General features: G+C 47.2%; 1 protein-coding gene across 3 annotated transcripts; it reads right to left on the reverse strand.

The window, feature by feature from the left end:
• Positions 1 to 3801: 3801 nt before the first annotated feature.
• On the reverse strand, positions 3802 to 22928 carry PI16 (peptidase inhibitor 16). 3 transcript variants are annotated; one of them, XM_036767785.1, is made up of 6 exons: positions 22675 to 22928; positions 10268 to 10489; positions 6889 to 6998; positions 6527 to 6615; positions 5190 to 5645; positions 3802 to 4832 (listed from the first exon to the last, which is right to left on the reverse strand). In XM_036767785.1, exons 1-6 carry the CDS (start codon positions 22828 to 22830, stop codon positions 4738 to 4740), a joined length of 1128 nt encoding a protein of 375 aa, XP_036623680.1. In that variant the 5' UTR covers positions 22831 to 22928; the 3' UTR covers positions 3802 to 4737. The 3 variants fall into 3 exon arrangements, with proteins under 3 accessions (XP_036623680.1, XP_036623682.1, XP_036623681.1); XM_036767787.1 differs by having other exon boundaries at positions 5415 to 5645; positions 22675 to 22844; XM_036767786.1 differs by having other exon boundaries at positions 5190 to 5447; positions 22675 to 22834.
• Positions 22929 to 23167: the final 239 nt, after the last annotated feature.

Consider the following 23167-nt stretch of genomic DNA (forward strand, 5'->3'; position numbering starts at 1 on the left):
GGTGAGACTCAAAGGCACTTGATTGCCGTAGTGCTGAGAAGCACTCCAAAACAAAAGATAACAAAAAGTCTCACCCTGCTTGCCATTACAGTGTCCCATCTTTGTAGTATGAGGTTCTCCTAAGGACAGGCCGGTCACCTGAGCTAAGTAGAGCAGAGTGATCCCCAGTTCTTTGCTCACTGGGGCTGGGTGTTTGTGTCAGGCCAGTTGTCTGCATTCCTGGTCCTTTGCCTGCAGTGGGTGCTGCTGTCTGCTTAGGGAGGAGCAGATCTGGCAGATGCTTCAGCTCTTTGCTGAGCCATATCTTCCCCTTTCCTTTCACAGGCTTAAGTCCTTTAGCCCATCGCCTTTGGTACGAGCTATTAGCAGGCTCACCAAGGTTTTTCAGTCTTTGCCAGTGTGGATTACACATTAGGCGCTCACTATTTGTTGAGTGAAGTCTGTTTAAGGGGTGTGTGAGAGTTCTGCCCTACCCTCTCAGAACCCTTGTCACAGAAAAACGGGATCTTTTCAGGGCTCAGCAATCCTAGGAGTAGAATATGCTGGAAAAGAATCAGTACTGAGAATGGAAAGTGTACTTCTGGGTAGGGCCATATGATCCTGGGGCTTAGGGGAGGGAAGAGTAGAGATCCCAGTTAATGAAAATGTTTTCTCCTACATACTTGTACTTCCAGCTTCCTAGGTGGAGAGGAATTTATGGAATTCTTAAGAAGTGGCCATGAAAGGAAAATGCTGGGCAGTGGTCTGAGTATTTAATGTTTATGATTGCTCAGATGCTCAAACTGCTTGCTCCCTGCTATTGTTTGGTATTGAATTAGGGAAGAGGGCAGGTCTGGTATCCATCATTATTCCTGGATTCCCCATCACTGGCCCACTGAGCTTGTCAACACTCAGGATCAGTCCAGACAGCATTGGGATGTGCTTCATGACTTATTTCTGGGCTTTGTTTGTACAAAATTCCTGAATATAGTTATACTGCTGGGTGGGGAACCCAAGGAAGATCTAAATTTGAGTCAAGGTGGCCCTGGCATTAGGGTGAAGATATGAAGGGGTGCATGGTTCCCTGGACCAGATGCCAGGTGCTGTGCTGAGTGCTTCATAAACATGTTGTTGATCCTTAGAACAACCCTACAAGGTGGGTGCTATCATCCCCTTTTGAGAGTTGAGGAAACTGAAGTTAAGTGACTTGCCCAGGGTCACAGTAAACGTTTGAAGTTGGATTTGAACTCTGGTTGTCTCAGACCCAATTTTCTTGCCCACTGCACTACCTGGCTTCCCCAGGGGAAGGGGAGAGATACTGTCCCTGATCATATTAGTGAATCCTCTGAAGAGAAAGGCTCACTCTGGCTTTGACATTTGTTTCTAAAGCCAGGAGAATGAAGGAGTATGTATGTGTGTATATCATCCCTAAATCCAGGTTGATTCTATGTACATTAAGAGCCTTTGGAAACTCAGTCAGGTCAGCTGTGAAGGAGGCCAAGCCTAGAGTAACTTCTCTGAATGTGACTTAGGTGCATGCTGGGCAGGTGCCAATAAAAATTGTTTCAGGGCAAGTCTGAAGGCAGGGTGGGGCAGGAGGCCATGAGGCCACTGTCCAGCAGCCGCTCTAGCTGCCCACAGCCAGGCACCTCATTTGCAGTGGAGGAGGGACCTGGTGACTCAGACTGTGAGTACCTCACTGTTTTGAAGGCCTGCTTCTCACTGGCAGGGAGGGGACAACGTAAAGGGGCCATGGACCTGCCCTTCAGTTCCTGTTATAAAATCCTGATCTCCCAGCTTGGGCCTGATGCTTCCAGGGTCTTCGGAGACAGCCTGGAGTTTGATGGAGTGAGCTGGCTTTTCGCATGTTTGGAACAGTCCCTCTGAATCCCCCTTTCTACCAATGGTTTCTGTTTGAAAGTAAGTGGCCAAGCTTGCATGGCCTTGATTCCACAACATCCGTCAATCCTCATGGAAATAAACTCTTAAATCTGTAGTGTTTCTTTAGTTTTTCCTTTAGCATGAAAGGTTTCTCAAGCCATGCATTCCTCATACTATCACCATTGCTGTGAGGCAGCTGGGCGATGTGGATAGAGGGCCAAAGTGAAGAAGACCTGAGTTCTACTCCTACCTCAGACACTAGCTATGGGACCCTGGGTGAGACAGCCTCTCTGGGCCTCAACTGTACAATGAGGAGCTCGGTCTTGATGACCAATGAGATCCTGTGATTCTGGGAGCAGAGGGCTGCATGGTAGAGGAGCCTTTTGCCCCACTGCTTCCTTTGCAGGACTGGAAGGGACCTTTAAATGAGGTCCAGAAGATTAGACTTATCCAAAGTGACAGCTAATTTGGGGTAGACCAAGGATTAGCAAGCCAAGCATTCTTCGAACAACATTGCCTTCAGCATATGTTAAGCACCTATCGAGGCCACAGCGCATTTATATAGCGAGGTATGATGGTGAGGATGAATGCAGGTCTCCTGAGTCCTAGGCCGGTGGCTTGCTTGTACCACAATATCTCCTTTCTATCCCTGTTGTCTCCCACGCAGCCCCTGGAAAGCCCAGCTTGGTTGAGTTGTCATCTTCACACTTGCTCCGAGGTGTGGGGGCCATCCTGGCATATCTGAGGTCTGTTCCTAGCCATCCACCTGATGTTCAAGACCCTGTCCTTACCCAAGTTCCGGAGGCACTCCTTGGGCCGGCCCAGCTAGGGGAGGAGTGACCACTTTCAGTGCTTGCCTTGCCTCACCACAAGGCCAAGATTGAGTGCAGAGTAGTCCAGGAACCTCCGAGAAGGGGAAGGTACAAGCCAGAAGAGAAGCCCATCATGCAACTAATGTCACCCCAGGCTCCTCCTCACCCTCTAACCCAGCTATGTCTAATACTACAGTATCCCCTGCCACTAATCTTATATCTGGGTGAAGGTGGGAAAGGAACCATCATTCCTTCCTCCCCTCTCCCCACAAAAAAAGCAAATTTGGTGATGCTGTTCCTCATCCCTCAAGTTTCTGTTCTCTGCTAGTTATTAGCTAAATTGATAGACTGATTTGTAACCTCCCCTCCCCTCCCCCTTCCAGGTTTTCTGGAGACAGGGCTAGTAACTCAAAAGGATGACTTGTAGGAATTTAAGATACCAGGACCTGATGATAATAGATGTGATGTTTGGGGTCACTTGGGCATTTTGGTGCTGCTCCTCCCCTTCCACCACACCACTGTTTGGGGCATATAGCTAAGGTTTCTGGAGAAAGAATAGGGAGATCAAGAGAAAGGATGGGGGGGGCGGGCATGGAGAAAGGAACAAGCATTTATTAGGTGCCTACTTATGTGTCAGGCACTGTGCTAAGCATTCTGCTAATAGAGGCAGATGCTATTACTATATGCATCTTACAGTTGAGGAGACAGGCCAGCGGGTTAAGTGACTTGCTCAGGGTCATACAGCTAGTCCAAGGTCAGGTTTGAACACGTCTTCTCGATTCCAAGCCCAGGGTTCTGTCTACTATGCTACCTAGCTGCAGAGGAATTTGCAGAGAGGCCCTGAGGGGAATAAAGTTTGCTAGGGAGAAAATAAAGTGGAATATCTGAAGAAGGGGAAGCAATTAATGGAGAACATGAGGGTTTGTAGAGTGGTTATGGGTCCACATGGGGAGCATAGTCTGAGGTGAGTGTAGGGAAGTGGGGGGCAAGGCTACTCCAATTTTTCTTGGGACTAAACAAATGGAAGTATTATGGCTTTTTTATGCTTGGATCCTCTGCTTCTGGTCCAAGACCTGGCCCTACTACCTGTACCCTCCCCTTTCAACCCCTACCACTCATTCAAGGAGAGTTACTTCAGACTGAACTTTATTCAGGACTTTGAGATTGCTTTCTCCTGAGTCCCTGTGACTTCTCTGGCTCAGGGAGAAGCTTGTCCTTCATCTTGGCATAATCCTCACCCCAAAAGGTGAGTGAAAGATCTCACAGCACCACCACACTGCAGAAGATATCTGGGCAGAATCAGGCCTAGGGGCTGTCACCAGGATCAGTACTTATGTATGTAGCCAGGACTGCAAACCTTCATGGGCCCAAATAACCCCTCCCCCAGCCCTCTGCCTTGCAGTTCTCTGTTCCTCTTGGGTTTGGCACAGACATATATGTCTTGCCTCAACAGGTATGAGAGAGAACATCCACCAGATGGATACTGTCTTCATGCCAGAGAAGCAAAAGTCACCTCTCTGAGCAACCCCTGGAGGAGGGTGAAAAGGAGACCGAGGGAAGAGGGCAAAGGGTCTGGGCAAACCTCACTAGGGGGCCTTGAAGGGCAGGAAGAGCCGTAGACATGCTGGTCACAGCAGAACTCTTTATGACATGGCACTTCTCTTGGACCTCCACTAAGGCTTGGAGGGGGTCCCAGAGTGAAACAGATGAGGTCTGGAGGTCACTTCCATTAAGAGGATTCGGTGGTTCTAGGAGCCCCCGCTTGTTTCATGGCCTGCATATCGGGGTCTTGCAGGAACCACCTTGTAGAGTCTCCTGAAGGGGCATGTGTGCAAGGAAGGGGCGTAGCTGAAAGTGGGGCAGTGTGAGTGTGTTAGTGGGCCTCTTGGACTGGAACCCTAATTCTTTGGTTGTAGATCCAGGGTGTGTCCAGGCCCACATCTGGGCATCCATTCTTCTATCCATCCATCCATCTAATCTGCTCTATTTCCAGGGGAACACAAGGCCTGTGGTCTGCATAGTATACATTATAGTGTGGGCACAGGGTGTGCAAAGGATGATGCCTTCAGAAGAAGTATCTCAGGACTAGGCAACTTAGTAGCCCAAAAAGAGAAAACTCAGAACGACTAGAAGCACTCTGCATGGTTTTCCCAGCAACATCTGTGTCCAGAGAAGAGAGAAGTAAGGTTCAGCTGAAGCAGATTTCCTGGTGTGATCCCATCCCCGCCCGCCCCACATCTGTCTTCCACCAGACATACTTTCAACCCCAGGAAATGTACATAGGAGCACCCCACACACACATAAGGAGCCAACAACAAAAAGAACAGGATGCTGTGAGTGCCTACGTGACATGCTGACTCCATGCTCCATGCAGTTACACATGCTGGGATATTGGAGCTCAGGAATGTCCCACCACCATTCCTTGGCATCAGGCCTAAGGGTACAGTCACAAGAAATTAAAGGATAGCCGTGCAGACTGGAGACTTGACCAGGCAGGGCTGAAGCGGTAGCCCTTACCTTCTAAAGTGGAGTGTAGGGCCAGGGTGCGCCCACCTATGGCACTGGCCCCACCAGTTTGGGAGAGGCCAGCGGGGGCACTATTGGAGGTGTGCCCTATTGGCCACAGGGTGCCTGGGACCTCTTCCAGTTCATCATTAGCCAAGGAAGTGGTAGCCAGAGTCTCGGAGGAGGAGGTAGTGGAGGAGGGAAGAAACTCTTGAGGTCCATCCTGGGTGGGCTCACCTCTTTCTGGCTCTGTCTTGCTGGCCTCTGTCTCTAATGATTTCAGGGTGGTGTCAATACTTAGCCTAGGGGAGAGGGAGGTCCCCTCACTCAGGGAGGTCGAGGCTTTGGTAGCCAAAGAGGGAGGGGCCTCAGTCGCCAAGTTGGGTGAGGTCTCAGTTGCCATAGAGGGCAGGGCTGCGCCTGGTAAAAAGGATGAGACCCCAGCCTCTTCTGGGCCTATGATTGGTTCTGACAAGAAATAGACAGGGCTCGACATTAGTGCCAGTCTGTGGGGTCCTCAATCCTTTATCTGCTCCAGCTAAGATGTAATGAATGCATCATTTATTAGAAGGATGTGCATGTGAGGACGAAATGAAAGAACTCCCAGTTTGCAAGGTGGTCTCCCAAGTATTTATGAGGAAAAGGGAATAGACATCATGTTCTGTTTGAGAACCAGGAACAGCGGGGTAAAAATTGCATAGAGGACAATTAAGGCTTGATGTCAGGAACAAATTCCATTAGATCTGTCCAGACAGGGAATGGTCTGCCTGGAGAGGCAGTGGGATGGATCCCTCTGCTTAGAGGTCTTCAAGAGAAGGCTAGTGGGCATGTGAGTGTATTATAGTAAGGACTCTTTTTGTGTATGGGTTGGCCTCCTTGCCACAGAGCTTCATTCCAACTTCACTTCTGTGATTCTGTGATAGTTCCGGATCTCAATCCTAACCATTTGTGCATCAACAACCTCCCCATTCTCCATGACACACCACCACCACCTTTCTTCTCCCTTCTCCACTCATCTTTCCCCCTTTCTACCTTCCCCTCTAACCATACCCAGAACCTCTTCATCCCCAGCCACACTCTCACAGCCTTCCTTATCACCTCTACCTTTCACCCCACTGTGAGCTCCCAGACTAAGGACACAGTATCCATCAGGTCTTCATTTTTATCTGAATTTCTCTCTTTGGGGTGAAGTGGGAGGGAGTGCCTCTTTGTTAGTCTACAGAATTCCCAACTGGGACCAGGCCTATGGGGCAGGACCCAGAGGTACTTTCTAAATGCCGCATGACTGACTGACAAAAAGCATCTATGCCCCAGGCCCTCCCTTTCCCACCAGCCCCACCACTACTTACGACAGAGTTGGTTCTTACACTGGTAGCCCTCCTGGCATTGGGAACACTGTGGCCCCTCCACATAGGGTTTCTGGCCCTTCACGTTTCCTCTGGGAGAAGAGGAGGAGATGGAAAAGGGAAGCCTAATTAATTCTCTTCCCCATCCTTCCCACCCCCCACCTCCCAATCATTCCATGAGGTAGCCTGGGAAAGTGGGAAAAACTCCGGTCTGAGAGTCGATATACTTGGGTCTCACTCTTGGCCAAGCTAAGCTGTGTGACCCTGGGTGAGTTCATTTTATCCTCTAGCCTCGGTCATATTGGACTGCTTCCCTCTCCCTCTCCTCATCCCCATCCCTTCCACAGGCTCTGATGGGCACTCACGGGGGTTCATAGTTGCAGACCAGCACATGAATATTAGTCTCCATCACTCCCTCAAGCGTCTCACAGAACTGAGATCCGCAGCCAATCCTCTCCGTTTTTGCCCAGACTACCTGAAAGAAGCCAGAACAAAAGGCTTTTCTTTCTGGCAAGAGCAGGCAAGAGCCCTAGAAGCCCCCAAACGCAAGGAATCCAACCTAGGGATCAACCTGGAGACAAGACCAATCACCTAGAGACCACTCACCTTCTAACCTGGAAATGTGCGTGGTCCCCATGGGAGGCCAAGGTAGTTGTTCAGTCGTTCAGTCATGTCTGACTCTTTGTGACCCCTTGGACCATACTGTCCGTGGAGTTTTCTTGGTAAAGATACTGGAGTGGTTTGCCATTTCCTTCTCCAGTGGATCAAGCCAAACAGGTCAAGTGACTTTCCCAGGGTCACATAGCTAGTGTCTGAGGATGGATTTGAGCTCAGGTCTTCCTGAGTCCAGGCCCAGTGCTCCATAGTACTTTCTCCTTCCCTCCTCTTATCAAAGCAAGGTCTTTCATCTCCCCAGTTCAAAGCTAAGTCCTGGCTAATGGCAATGATGCATTACAGTGTTAATGACACTGTAGCACCTGTGATGTGGGGAGGAGGAGGGTGTAGTAGCGGAATAGTGGGGGTAAGATTTTCTTTTCAGGGTAATAAAAACTCTAAGCCAAAGGGCTGAATTTGCAACTCTGGAATTTTAAGCTCAATGACAGAGGTTTGGGGGAGCTAAAGGGCAGGAAGACAAAGTATCAATACCCTAACCCAAAACCATTCTCTTTCTTCTCCTCTCTGCTATGAAGTTTCCACTGTCATTGGAAAGCGTTTGAAATCATTTAGATCATTCATTCTAAGAGGTAACAGACTTCTCAGGGGTATTTGCATTTTAATAGCCTTCAGTGAAAAGGACAGATCTCTAATGTTAGACTCTTAGGCCAGGGGTTGGAAGGGGAGATATTTCTGGAGCTAGTGGCCTTACTAGTATTCTGGAGCCTGACCCAGACTGAGGCATCCCCTAGGGGTGATAATCCAATGCAGGATGGCCCCACAGTCTGGAGGTGGAGTCTTAAAACTATGTATGTGTTGAGGGACCCCTTGACCGGGTGACTACTCCAGTTTACTTTGGAACCTCCTTAGCTTTCACCCAACTCTCCAGGACATAACTGAGATGCCAGAAGAGGGAAAGGGAGATCTCTGGGTGGCAGAGACAACTGTGACAAAGCTCACGTACTCTGTAGGCAATCTTTTACTCAGAGCCTAAGGACTCTTGCTTTCTAACAATGCTAACGAGCTTGGGCAGTCCATTCTTAGCCTGGCTGAAGGTTAGATCTTGACATGCCCCTCCATGAAAAATTGGCCTAATACAACTCAGGAGAGGATTTCCCTTCTCCCCACATTTCTCCAAAGTTCTTAGCCATCCCTGGAGATGCACTCCTTCCTTACTTTCTTCCTCTGACAAATACCCCTTATTCTTGACTCCGGGGAATATGGAAGAAGAAATAAGAAAGGCTCCCAAACCCCTGACACAGCTGGAACACAGCTGGCTGGATCATAGATCTGAACCTAGGTGGTGATATTCGTGTGCTCAGATCCCGCTCTATCTAGGACATTGGCGGGGCCTCATCTGGGACCCCACAGGGGCAAGAAGGGTTTATCAGATCCCCTTAGATCTTCCTGATTATAAAGAATACAGGAATGGATGAACTCAGGAAGCTTGGGAATAACCTTCTATAAAGAGTAAGAAATAATAAACTCCATGCCCCCCTTTTCTGGCAGTCAGATCCCCAGAAGCCGAAATGGGGGTGGGGTACATGGGAAGGCTTCTGAGTGGCATAGATGTCTGACTCATGCACTTCATCTGTAGGCAAGCTTTCATGTAGAGCCTATTGACTTTTGCTTTCCATAAAATTCTAAGCTGGGGAAGGGCTCCTAGACCCAAGCATTTTGATGGAAGCAAAAAGTAACAGCTGATGTCAAGAGGGCGCAGAAATTCCCAGGACAGCATCAAGGCCGAGGGTCTTCTGCATTGCTACATCATATATAGCACAACACTATAAATGATGTTCGTAATGACGACCCTGAGTCGTCGATACAACCCAGGAGGTGGGAAGGAGAAGGCAGAAGTTGCGTCTTACGGTCTTCTTGAGGCCATCAGGCACTTCCCTACTCTGAAGCTTCCTGAAGGAAGAGAGCCAAAGCCTTTGGGCTGGTATTCCTAAACCGGCCCTTGTTCTTTGATTATAGAGTCATTTTCTTGATCGGGGAGAGAGCAGATACAAGAATTAGGTAAGATCTTGTTGTGTTAGAGCGCTGTAAGTCTGGGGAGTCTGGTTTCCTGGTGTGCCCCAAGAATTGGACCAGGCTGTAGGTTACCCGAGTTCTCAGGCATGGTGACCAGCAAAGGGCTGGGCAGTGGATGAACCTGTGTCTCCAGTCAGGGACAACCGTACCCTGGATGACACTCTCCTATTTACCTAACTTGTCTATGTCTGACCCCATGGAATGCCCAACGTCAAGCTCAGATCTGTGGTCCATCTGTCTGTGTTCTAGCCTCTGCTGAAGAAGCAGGGAAGTGTATACATTTTTAAAACACATTTTAGAAATAATTTACATCCCAAATAACTAAAACAAAAAGAAAGTTTAAAAAGTACCTGAAAGAGTAAGCTTCAGCCATCCAGAAAGTAAAGCTATTTATGGGGCTAATTTGGTGTAACCATCATTATAACAACAATAATAAAGCATAAATAATCATCTATATGTCTGAGGTGGCTTGTTGTTCAGTCCTTTTTTGGTCCTGTCTGAGTCTTCATGACCCCGTTTGGGGTTTTCTTGGCAGAAATACTGGAGTGGTTTGCCATTTCCTTCTCCAGCTCATTTTACAGATGAGGAAACTGAGGCAAACAGGGTTAAGGGACTTGCCCAGGATCACAGAGCTAGTCAGTGTCTGAGGCCAGATTTGAACTCGGGAAGATGACTGTGCTACTTAGCGGCCCATGGGATGACTTGAGCCTGGGCGAAGCCTGGAGCCCTGTCTTTTCCTCAGATTCTGTGGTCCTGATCTCTACTTCCTGATCTGTATTTCCTTTAGAGGTAAGGGTGGAGTTAACTGTTGAATTGAAAAAATTCAGGGTAGGGAGCTGGGTAAGGTTAGGGGGAGGGTAGGGAGCTGGGTAAGGTTGGGGGGAGGGTAGGGAGCTGGGTAAGGTTGGGGGGAGGGTAGGGAGCTGGGTAAGGTTGGGGGGAGGGTAGGGAGCTGGGTAAGGTACGGGGGGGGCAGGGTAGGGAGCTGGGTAAGGTTGGGGGGGGAAGCTGGAGAGTCCTTGGGCCTGGCCTGGCCCTGCTCCCATCCTAGCCTACCTGGGTATAGTGGCCACACATCTGTCCTTCGGCACAGGTGGCATTGCTGAGGTCATAGTGTTCGTGCTCATTGTACCACTGCTCCACAGCCAGCTCTAAGTCCATCTCCCCTTCTGTGATGGCAAAGAGGTTCTCTCCCCGGCGGCCTCGATCCTTGTTGTGGCCCCACACGCACTTGCTGGCGTAGGCTTTGGCAAAGGCAGCCAGATCCTCGTCCCATTTCTGAAAAGGTGGGTAGGATTAGGGAAAGAAGGAAGAAGCGCAAGATCTAGTGTTGGAAGATGAGCTTGGCCCCGGTCACTTGGTCTCTCTGGTCTCAGTTTTCTCCTCTGTAAAATGAAGACAATAATCTCTGCCCTACCGGCCTCTCTGGCTGGTGTGAGCACTTGGTAAAGGTGGGTGGCACTAGGCGGAAGGTAGATATTGTATGACCAGCATATCTCTTTAGTAGGCAGGGAGCATTCCACACACCGGCACATTACCAATGCCATGGTCCAGAAGAGGTCCTATAGTTAGCTGGGTTTGTGTCTTGTCCCTCCAGTAGACCATATCTCTCCTGGTGCCTGCCTAGCGCAGTGCTCTCTCTATACATAGTAGGTGCTTAATAAATGTTTGTTGAATTAATTAATGAATAGCTACCAGCTGATTTTGGTCTGTATTGCTGTATTGGTCTAAGACCAATTGGACAAAGCCATACTTTGTCCCCACTGCAATCTGTCTCATATAAAATCAGTGTGACCCACAAAATGGTGTTCATTTTCATTGGATACCTATGCATTTTTTCTTTCAAAGAGACCTAATTTTAGGAATTCAGCTTATAGTCTAGAGATGGCCTTGTCTAATAAATATGGTATATGTCAACCATAAGGCCAAAAACAATTAGGAAATAGGGGAGGAATGTATGTCTCAGTAAATTTAGACTTCTGCTGACCTTGTTATAAAATGTCCCTCTAACCCTCACCCCACCTCCACACCTTAAATTTCCTTCAGCAATAAGTGGGCGTTTCAGTATCCAGTTCAGGGGCGTGTGATAATGTGTTGTGTGGTACGCTTATAGGATTCTGTGCTACCCAGGCTTACATAATTTAACATAAAACCATGAAAAGTACACTAGACTTTTAGCTGGGAAAGAGCTAAATATTACCTCACGTTATCCTCCCAACAAACCCTATCACTATTTTCTGTTGTATTTGTTCAGTCATTTTAGTCATTTCTGACTCTTCAGGACCCCATTTGGGGTTTTCTTGGCAAAGATACTGAAGTGGTTTGCCATTCCTTCTCCAGCTCATTTTACAGATAAGAAAACTGAGGCAAACAGAGGCTAAATGATTTGCCCAGGTCACACAACTAGGGAATGTCTGAACTCAGGTCTTCGTGAATCCAGGTCCAACATTCTAACCATTGCATCACTTGTGGTGCAACACAAAAGTTTTGTGTGGGTCACACAATCAATATTTATCAGAGGCAGAACACCTTTGTTGTAAAGGAAAGGCTTTGTAAAGCTTTGTTGTTCAGTCATGTCCAATTCTTTCTGACCCTACTTTGGGATTTTCTTGACAAAGATACTGGAGTGCTTTGCCATTTCCTTCTCCAGCTCATTTTACAGATGAGGAAACTGAGGCAAATGGGGTTAAGTGACTTGCCCAGGATCACACAGCTAGGGGGTGTCTGAGGCTGGATTTGAACTCAGAAAGATGAATCTTCCTGATTCTAAGCCCAGTGCTCTATCCACTGTACCACCTAGCACCATTTATAAGGCTAGAAAAGAGTTACTCTTTTAATCTGCTGGGTTCTATGGGAAGGATGGGTTGAGGGCTTGGCTGTGGCCCAGGAAGGAGTCGGTCCAGATTTTTCACCCCATTCCCTGAGGCCAGCTTGGCTCCAGGCCTCCTCAAAGCTGTGGGAAAGCTGTTCTTTCTTTCGCAAATAAAGAAAGGAACGCCAAGGTGGGGGAAGCCTCTCCAAGTCTGTTGGCACCTGCTGACTGAGGCTGTCACAAGGAACACGAAGGGTGAGCATGAGAGCCCTATGATTACAATAAATCAAGTGCTAAGAAAGACCCAGAATCCACCTTCTTTCTGTTAGAGAAGATGCACATTTTGGCATTTAAAGCCCTTCATGGCCAAGTCCCATCGTATAGCAGAAAGGGCCCTGAATCTGCAGCCAAGGGGACACGAGTTCAGATCTTCCCTGTCATTTACCACCTGTGTGATTTTAGGCTTTGTAAATTATAAAGCATGACTTTTTACTACATATAGACTTAACCTCCCTGAGAGCAGGAATGGTGTCCAATCTAAAGCTTTTCATCCGCTCCAATGCCTCGTGGAATACCCTGCACACAACAGGCTTAATGAACGCTTGGTAAACCATTGAATTGGAATCCCACTGCTACCATGAAGGCCCCCGGGGCTGCACCAGCCCCCAGTGACCCCCCAGTCCTCAGCAGCCTAAAGCACTTCTGTAGAAGCACATTAGTGCCGCCCCATCTCCCTATGTCCTGTCATAGTTATCTCTTCATTCGGAGGAAGGAGTCTTATCTCCCCCACTAGCTCCTTGAGGGCAGACTTTGTGTGGCACCCCTTTGGCACTCCCTGAAGCACCTGGCACATGGGAGATACTTCAACTGTAACTGAGGCAGCAGCTCCAGATGGCAGGGAGCTGTCCGGTTGGAGAAGCTAGTCCTCTTCCCAGATCATTTACTGAAGCCTGATCCCTCTCGTGAGAAGCCTCCCTGTTGAGGCTGGAACAGCTTCCTAAGTGCCAGTTGGGGGAGAAGGGTTCATCTGACTGAAGCTGTCTGCCCTCAGAAAAGGGCCCAGCCACAGATTCTCAGAATGGCAGAACTGGAAGCTGCTCTAGAGAACATCTAGTGCCCCTCATTGTACAGGTGAATCAGGCTTAATGGGGCTCAAAAAGTGCTCATAGATTTAGAGCTAGAAGGAACCCTAGAAGCCAGTGAGTCACATCCCTCCTCCCAATGTTCAGATGGGGAAACTGAGTAACAGAAAAGTGATTTGTCCCCCAGCACAAAACTGATAAGTGTATGAAGGAGGATTTGAGCCCAGGCCTTCCCAAAATCCATTGCCCCATCTACTCTATTGTATTATTATTGTTCAGTCATTTTCAGTTGTGGTTTCAGTTGGGGTTTTCTTGGCAAAGATACTGGGGTGGTTTGCCATTTCCTTCCCCAACTCATTTTTATAGATGAGAAAACTGAGGCAAACAGGGTCAAGTGACTTGTCCAGGGTCACACAGATAAGTGACTGAGGCTGTATTTGAACTCTTGAAGATGTCTTCCCAGACTCCAGACCCAGAGCTCTATCCACCATGACACCTAGCTACCCCATCCACTCTACCATACTGCCCCTCAGAGGGAAAGACCAAAGACACACAGCTCAGACAATAGTACAGCTGGAACTCAATCAGTCAGGTCTTTCTATTCCCAGATTTTTCTACTAAATCAGTGATTCCAACCTGTGGGCCTTGGACCTTTGGGAGGCTCAGGAGTTATCCAAAGGGGTAGGAGAATCCTTATGCAAATCTATGGATTTAAACCTTCTGAGGCAGCTGTGGGTTAGTAGATGGGGAACCAGCCTCGGACTCCGGAAGACCTGGATTCAAGAACTTCCTCTGACACCTAACACCCCTGTGACCCTGCAAAAGTCACTAGAATTGGAAATCACAGAGCAGTCCACTCCTGGAACTTCCTCTCCCAGCTCTAAGTCTGTGATCCTGTTGGTAGATGGAATTTTCTCCCTGGGAGTTCCCTCCACCAATAAACTATATCTTACACACATATGTACTACCATTTTTCAAATGTACCATCATGATTAATAAAATACTAATTCGGGGTGGAGCCAAGATGGCAGCTGGTAAGCAGGGAATAGCGTGAGCTCCCTGCCGAGTCCCTCCAAAAACCTATAAAAAATGGCTCTGAACCAATTCTAGAACAGCAGAACCCACAAAACAGCAGAGGGAAGCAGGGTTCCAGCCCAGGACAGCCTGGATGGTCTCTGGGTGAGGTCTATCCCACACGGAGCTGGGAGCTGGGAACGGAGTGGAGCAGAGCCCAGCCTGAGCGGCATGGACCATCCAGACCAGAAGCCGGGCGGAGGGGGCCCTAGCGCCCTGATTCAGTGAGCTGCGGCAGTCACAAGACTTCTCAACCCACAAACACCAAACACTTCGGAAAAGGTTAGTGGGAAAAGCTGTGGGAGTGGAAGGAGTTCGTGGTTCGGCTTCCAGCCCCGGGGGCAGCGGAGGTGGGGCAGCTACAGCTGTTGTTACTTCCGGCTCCAGGCCCACCTGGTGGGAGGAATTAAGTGGCGGATCAGAGCAGGGGTGCACAGCCTGCTGAAGATCTAAGCCCAGTTTGGGTTGGGGGTTCTTGGGGAAGGAGCAGTGCTGGTGTGGCAGAGCTGGCACCTCCCCCCCAAACGTGGAACATAGAACTCTGTAATCTACAAGCAGTCATACCCCACTGAAAAACTCAAGGGTCAAGTTAGTTGGCTGGGAATATGGCCAGGCAGCAAAAACGCACCCAAATTCAGTCTCAGACTTTGCATTCTTTCTTTGCTGACAAAGAAGACCAAAACATACAGACAGAAGAAATTAATAAGGTCAAAGAGCCTACAACAGAAACCTCCAAGAAAAACAGGAACTGGTCCCAGGCCATGGAAGAGCTCAAAAAGGAGTTGGAAAAGCAAGTTAGAGAAGTAGAGGAAAAATTGGGAAGAGAAATGAGAAGGATGTGAGAAAACCATGAAAAACAAGTCAATGACTTGCTAAAGGAGACCCAAAAAAATACTGAAAAATACACTGAAGAAAACAACACCTTAAAAAACAGACTAACTCAAATGGCAAAAGAGCTCCAAAAAGCCAATGAGGAGAAGAATGCCTTGAAAGGCAGAATTAGCCAAATGGAAAAGGAGGTCCAAAAGACCACTGAAGAAAATACTACTTTAAAGATAAAATACTAATTCATTTAAGGGTTACTGAATTCTAGTAGCTTTCTGTTTGTCTCGTGTTTTCTCAGTCAATGGATACCAATAGGACAACTGCTATTGTGTGGAGGTTGGTGAAATTTTCTAATGTTATAAAGGGGTCTTCAAACTCAAAAAGGTTGGAAACCACTGGACTATACCATATTTCCTCCTCATAATGGGTGTGAACTTGGGTTGACCCTTGAGCGATAGAGGCCAGCACCTAGACCCAAACACAATTGTCATGTGCAGAGAGTTCATCAGTGGTTCTAATAGGTTCTCTTTGGTGAGTTCACATGATCTAGGCTTGCTAGGACCCCCAGATTCATCAAGAATCATTCAGAATGTCTAAAAGAACTCTAGGCTCTTGGGATATTATTTTTTCCCTTGGGTAATTAGCTATGTGCAGTCACTGCACCACCTTGTGGGCATACGTGGTAACTACACATCCTTTAGCATCCTTGTTCCCTGGGAGTAACCATGGTACCTCTCCCAACTTTCCCCACTCCCATTTCAGGGCAAAAAGCAAACCTAATTCTGTGTCTGATTTCCCACCTCCTCTTCTATCTAGATTTTTCTCCCCTTCTATCTTGGCCCTTCCCAAGTCTCTCCTTCGTTCCTGCAAGAATCCATCTCGTGTTACTCCTGCAGATGTCTTGCCCAGTTCAATGTCAGCTAATCCCCTAGGGCCATGGGAAGATGGAAAAGGCTTAAGGCCCCAAAGGAATAACTCCCTAATTGTGGAATTTCAGGCACCATAACAGCAGGTGGGGAAGGGGTGGGAATAGGGAATCTAGGAATACAGGATCATAGGTTTTAAAACTTGGAATGGACGTTAGTCCAAGCCCTCATTTTACAGAAGGGGAAACTAAATAAGTGCAATAAGAGAGAAACGATTTGCCCAAGGTAACAATGGGATTCAGAAAGAATGAGATTCAAACCCAGGTCCCCTGACTTTAAATCCTGTGCCATTTACACTTTAAAACAACAGTTTCTTTCAAGGTGTGGAAGGAAGCTGATTAGGCTTTGGATTACATGCTTTCTGCTTCAGGTATGCTTCTTGTAAACAACATATTGTAGAATTATGGTTCTTGATCCCACTCTGCTAGCCACTTCCATTTTATAAGAGAGTTCATCCCCTTCACATTACAGTTTTGGTTACCTGTGTATTCCCCTCCATGCTTTTCTTCCTCCTGTCTGTCTTCTCTCTCTCCTTTCACCCTTTCCCTTCTTACCAGTGTTTTGCTCCTGTCTACAACCTCCTCTGATCTGCCTTCCCTTCTATTAATTCTAACCCCTTCTTTATTGGATCTCCACCCCACCCCCCCACTTCCCTGCTGGGTAAATTAGATTTCTATATTCAACTTCCTGTGTAAGTGATTCCCTCTTTGAGCTAACACTTATAAGAGTAAGGTTCAAGCAATGTTTGTTGCCAACTTCCCCATCTTCCCCTCCACAGTAATAGGTCTTTCATGCCTCTTCGTGTGAAATAATTTACCCCATCCTACCTCTCCCTTCTCCACCCATTTTATTCCTCTTTTTATCCCTTATTTTTTTATGTCATTCTTTCAAATTCACCTTATACTTACACCTTCTGCCTGTGTATAGTCCTTCTAGCTGTGCTCTTAATGAAACAATTTTTAAGAATTACAAGCATCATCTTCCCAAGTAGGTATGTAAATAGTTTAGCTCTATTGAATTCCCTTATATTTTCTTTTCCCTTTTTACCTGTTTATGCTTCTTTTGGGTCTTGATATTGGGGGATCAGATTTGTGGTTTAGTTCTTGTCTTCTTCTTATGAAAGCCTGAAATCCTTCTATTTCATTGGATGACTATTTTTTTTTCCCACTTGAAATCCTTGAAGTCCATTGTGTGTTTAAGGCCAGAGGGAGGAACTTGAAGGGGCCAGAATGACTGCAGCTGGTCAGGGAGTAGGCGGAATCAAGACAAATTGAGCCAGTGAAGGAATTCACAAGACCTCCCAGCCCAGAGCTCTGGGGAAACTGGATCCAATTCAACTCCATGATCCTTTGGCTTTGCCTGCTGGGCCTGGAAAAGTTTTCTCCTGGCTCTTTGTCCTCATCTCCACCCTTGCGGGGCCATCTCCTGCTGCTCTGGCCACTGACCAAGCAGCTGGGGAGTCAGACAGACTTCCAGGGCACTGCTGAGAGAGGATCTGGAACCCTCGGAGGAGAAGAGGGCAGACAAAGGAAGATGGGATTCTAGGGGATGGCATCCACTCTCTGCCAAATACTTGTCCCCTCTGCCTGAAATCCCACCATTAGAGAGTCATTCCTTTGAGAATTAAGACATTTGGTTTCCCTGAGACCTTTACTAGACTGCAAAGTGCACAAAAGAAAACTTACAAGGAAGCAAAGAAAAGTTGGACAGCTCTGGACACAATGTGTAGTATTCATTATATAGGCTTTCTTATGGAAATTCATTGCTGTATATTTTGAATCCTTCATATGCTGCTGTGCACATCGCAATGCTTTTTTCTTCTTTTGTATTTAAGTTTATAATATGTTTCTTTTTCTTTTCTTATTGTGCAATTGTTTAAAATAAGTTAATAAAAAAAATTAAAATGCTAAGTACCCTTATTCCTTCATAACAGCTCTTAACAATCATGGCCATTAACAGGATCTTTCACAAACATTATCTTTTTGATCATCACCACAACCTTAGGAGATCATTGGTGCAAACATCCTTAACATCCTGATCTTTATAGATGAGAAGAGGGAGGGGAAGAGTGGAAAAGTAACTGCTCAAGCTCCCCTCCCTCCAACCCCGATACCTCCCACCCCCCACCCCAGGGAGCAAGTAGCTGATCTGGGTGGAGTATAAACCCAGGTCCTTTTCTCTCCAAATCCAGCTTTCTTTCAACTGAATAATAACAGTGTGAAGGGAGTGAGGACTTAACCAGCATGCAATTCAATTAAACAAGTAAGTAAGTGTTTACTAAGTGCCTACTTTGGGCCAGGCACTGGTAAAGTAAAAGAGAAATATGAAATGGTTGCTGCCCTTAATAAGCCTACATTCTACTAAATAGACTAAATAAATGATACGTATCTTACACATAGATGTATTACCTTTTTCCAAGCCCATTGGGCATAGCATGGGGGGGAGGGGTGACTTTGGGAGGGGCGGGGGAGTAAGGGGAGGAAATCCAGAGGACAAAGTCGGAGCTGAAGAGGTAGGAGGGAAGGTGTGAAGACATACTTCCTGTTCTTCATATCTTTGCCCCAGGGCTGGCCCTGGCTCTCGGTGACTAACACCTGTTTCTTGATCCTAGCTCACAGTTCAATTTGGACTGTGGGGTGAGAAACCTGTTCTGGGAATGAGGATTCTGGCTTCCATTTTTTTGTTCAGTTTGGTAGTGTTTTAGTCATGATCTACTCTTCGTGACCCCATTTCGGGTTTTCTTGGCAAAGACACTAGAGTGGTTTGCCATTTCCTTCTCTGGCCCATTTTACAGGTTGAGGAATTGAGGCAAACAGGGTGAAGTAACTTCCCCAGGGTCACACAGCTAGTAAGTGTCTGAGGCTAGATTTGAACTCAGGAAGATGAATCTTCCTAACTCCAAGCTTGGCACTCCGGCCACTGAGCCACCTAGCTGCCCTCCATTTTCTCTACCTACCTTTTATTACTCAATTAATTAATCATTTACTAAATGCTTACTATGTGCTAGGCACTGAATTTGGTACTGGAGATGCAAAGACAAAAATGAAATGGTCCGACCCTCTGTTCTACCAGGGAAACATGTACACAGAAAAGTCAATACAAAATATATACAAATGCTGGAAATAGAAAAATTTTTAAAATGATTGTATTCTTTTTTTTAATGAGAGGGTATTAATAACGGGCCAGGTAGGTGGTGAGATGCATAGAGTGCTGGGCCTGGAGTTAGGAAGACTCATCTTCTTGAGTTCAAATCTGGCCTCAGACACTTACTAGCTGTGTGACACTGGTCAAGGCACTTCACACTGTTTGCCTCAGTTTCCTCATCTGTCAAATGATCAGGAGAAGGAAATGGCAAACCACTCCAGTGTCTTTGCCAAGAAAACCCCAAATGGGGTCATGAAAAGTCAGACACAACTGAAACACTGAACAACAACTAACCATGGGGTGGGGGGAGGAGCAGAATATCAAGATAGGCCTAGTGAACAAGGTAGCACTTGAGCTGAGTCCTCAAAGAAGTCTGGTTTTCTAAGATATAGAAATGAGGGAGTGTGGGCAGAGGCGAGGTGAGTAGAGCACTGGCCCTGGAGTCAGAAGGACTCCGTTCAAATGCGGCCTCAGACACTTGATACATGTACCAGCTGTGTGACCTGGGCAAGTCATTTAACCCCAATTGCGCTGCCAAAAAACCAAAATAAAAAATGAGGGAGTGCATTCCAGACATGGAGAAGAGTCTATGCATGGGAGATACAGAAAATGTGTGAAGGAAAATAATATGTATTAATCTCAGAAAGCAAGTGACTGAGAGACTACCTAGCAACCCCCCTCTCGTTTTATGTTAGAGGAAACAGAGACCCAGAGAGGTTTAGCAATTTGTCCAACATCACACAGGTAGTAAATGAAAGGAAGGATTTGAAAGCAAGCCCATGGATTGTAGAACCAGTGACCTTCCCACTATGTCTTAGAGGATGGGCTTTAAATGCCCAAAGAGTACCCCCCCTGCATCAGGAAGAATGTGGATTCTGGGCCTTCCTTTATCTGCTGTGATCACAAGACCTTCACACTCACCCTCATGTTCCTTGTGTCACCCTTAGTTTACAGACTAGGAGAAGCTTCCCTCACCTTGGCCTTCTTGTCTGTATTTGTGAAAGAAAGAACAGCTCTCCCTCAGTCTTTAGGAAGATTGAAACCAAGTTGGCCTCAGAAAATAGACAGCTGGAAAGATTCTTTCCTCGATTACAACCAAGCCTCAGTACATCCTTCCCACAGAGCTCTCAGCAGACTGGACTAAGCCCCAACGTCTCTTCCATGTCGATGGTTAGCATCCTGGAAGGAGAAAGCTGAAACCACAACCAGGTCTGATGCCATGGCAAGATCTCCTCTCCCTAGCGCCCACCTCCCCCCACACCCTGCCCATTTCCAACCTAGCCCCAAAGTTGGACAGAGCCAAAGGGCCCTCCCGGTAACCCTGGGATTGCTTCAGTGGGGTTTAGGGATACTGGGTGAGCAAGAAGGTACAGTATGGAAAGGATGACTCACAATGGCTATTGCCCATCTGTGCCTAGAAAAGTCGGTGACTTCCCATTTCTGGCTCAAGTCCCTAGGTTTGCCTTTCCCAGCAGAGGAAGAAAGTCAAAGATGAAAGCACATAGTTGTGGCATAGGGAGGTTTAGACCCCAGTTCTTCCAGCTCACTTCCATCCTTAGTAAGATGCCATCCCACCCTGATCCCAGCTGGACCTTCCCCAGTACCATCCCTGCTCAGCCACTTACTACTTGAGTGGTCTTGGGTCAGTTACTTAACCTTCCTGGGCCTCAGTTGCCCTATCTGTAAACCAAAGGGGTTGGACTAAATGGTCCCTAGGCCCCCTCTACTTCCAGAGTCTCTGATTATGCTGATTATGCCCAGTGATCCTTGACTTAGTCCTGAATCTATCCCAGTATCTGATCCTATTCTGACCCCATCTTTCACAATCTCAATCTCACTTTGGTCCTGGTCATACCCTTTTGCTGGCTCTGTCCCCATTCCCAGCCCCCACCACAGTGCAACCCCCACCCACCTCAGCCTCAAGCTTGGGTTAGGGCCCACGGGGTCCGGAAAGTCCCTCAGTCTCAGAGATCTTTGTTGCAGGAATACACTGACTTCACTGAAGCCCAGCAGAGGCTTCTCCAGTATCTTTGGGCCCCTGCAGATTCAGCTCTTCTACCCAACATGCCCATAGTTCCAACACCCTCCCCACTCCACAGTCCTTCAGAGACAACTCACAGTTCTACATTGCTTCATTTTGCAAAGCACATCCCTTATAAAGGCCTGTAAGGTAGGGGGACGGGGGAGTGGAGGGAGGGACCATTATATCACTTTGACAGAAGAGGAAACTGAAGTCCCAAGAAGCAAAGGATGTCAGAGCAGGAAATGGTCTCAGGGAACATTGAGTTGTTATTTTAAAAGTGAAGAAACTGAGGTCTGGAGAATTCTCCAAGATCTCATATCATGTCCCTAGCAGAACGAACACTGGAACCCAGGTTTCTTGACTCTTAGTCCAAGGTTCTTTCTACTCCATTGGGAGTGGAGGTGGAGAACTGCCTCTCTCTATCACCCTCTGTGTTCACGAACTCCCGAGAAGCTAGGCACCCATCAAGCATTGGCAGAGAGACCCCAACACTCTGCAGCACCCAAAGCAGCTGTTGTATAGTGTTTGTGTTGCTTTATAGTGGTTTGTGTTCTTCAATTTCAGATTCATGATCCTGAGAGGTGGCTGGGAGATTATTATGACTTTCATTTGGCAGATAAGGATGAGGCCCGGAAAGAAGTTACTTCTCAGCTTAGTGGCCAGAAGAAACTTGGGCTGGGCCAGGCTCCTGCATGACCCTGGGCTGTTGTGTGTATTCCAAGGGCAGAGAGCACGGGACAGTTTGCCTGAGTAACAGCCCTTTATATTCAGTTGAAGTCACCTGCCTTCAAGACTGTCCCCAAGAAATAATGAGTTCATGTGTCTACAGTGATAGCTGATAATAGGTAACATTTACAGAGCACCTACTATGTGCCAGGCACTGTGCTATAATTATTATCTTGTCTGATCCTCGCAAAAAAACTTGGGAGGTAGATGCTGTTCTCATCTCCATTTTACAGATGGAGAAACTGAGGCAAACAGAGCTTCAGTTACTTGCCCAAGGTCACACAGTAAGTGCCCAAGGCCGAGTTTGAACTCCAGTCTTTCTGATTCCGGGTTCTATCTTTGAGGTAGGCAAGGCCAAACAATCTTACCCCGACTCTACGGCTGGAAATTCAGGCCCAGTGAGGTTAAGTAACTCAAGGTCACATAGCTAATAAGCAGCGAGCTGAGGCCTGGAACGTAGGATTTGTTTTGGTTTTGTTTTTTTAAGCATTTCATTTTATTATTTATTTATTTTTCTGCATTCTTTTGTTTTTAAATTTAAATTTTCTTTTTAAATTTAAATTTTAAAAAATTGCCTTTTTAAATATAAATTTCTTTTTTAAATTTAAAAATTCCAAATTCTCTCCCTCCATCCCCTCCCCTCCCACACCCACTGAGAAGGCACATAATGTGATATCAGTTAAACACACAAAGAACCTAGGTCTTCTGATTGTATTATACCCCCTAGCACCTTGCAGTCCAGTCCTTCCAGGGAAGAGAAAACCACACACCCTTATTAGAGTCTCCTTGCAGGCTTAGCCCATTTTTGGAGTTTTGCATTCTAAGTGGAGGAGGGGTCTTCCTCAGCTTACCATATTCTTCATGTTGGTCGCAGGTGGGGAGACCTGGGATCGATAGAGGTTGTGAAGTTCTACCACCATTTGCTTCTCTTCATCATTTAAGCTACAGCTCAGCTGGGCAGCTGTGAAGAGGAGGAAAACAGCTGGGAAGAAATGGAACCTCTGCATCCTGCCCTCTCTCCAGCTCTAGCAAGTCTGGGGGTCTGGCATCTGGATTTAAAAGAATCGGAAGTCCTTCCCTCCCCAAATGAGCAACACCCCTGGCTGGGATTACTGATGTGGGGCTCCTCTTTAACCAAGCCCCCTCCACTTGCAGCACACCCCGCCCAGTTCACATAATGGGGTGGGGGAAGAAGAATGGATCTTTGGGAGCCGGCCAAAGCCTTGTCCACTCCTAAGGAACATTTAACGTCCCATCAGACTCCTTGGCAAAATTTCTGGTCTTTGCGATTGGGGATGCGGGGAGGGGTGTTTGGAGAAGGAGAGGGAAAGTTCAGTTCAAGTG

Source organism: Trichosurus vulpecula, chromosome 7 (assembly GCF_011100635.1).
Source record: "Trichosurus vulpecula isolate mTriVul1 chromosome 7, mTriVul1.pri, whole genome shotgun sequence".
NCBI classification, from domain to species: domain Eukaryota; kingdom Metazoa; phylum Chordata; class Mammalia; order Diprotodontia; family Phalangeridae; genus Trichosurus; species Trichosurus vulpecula.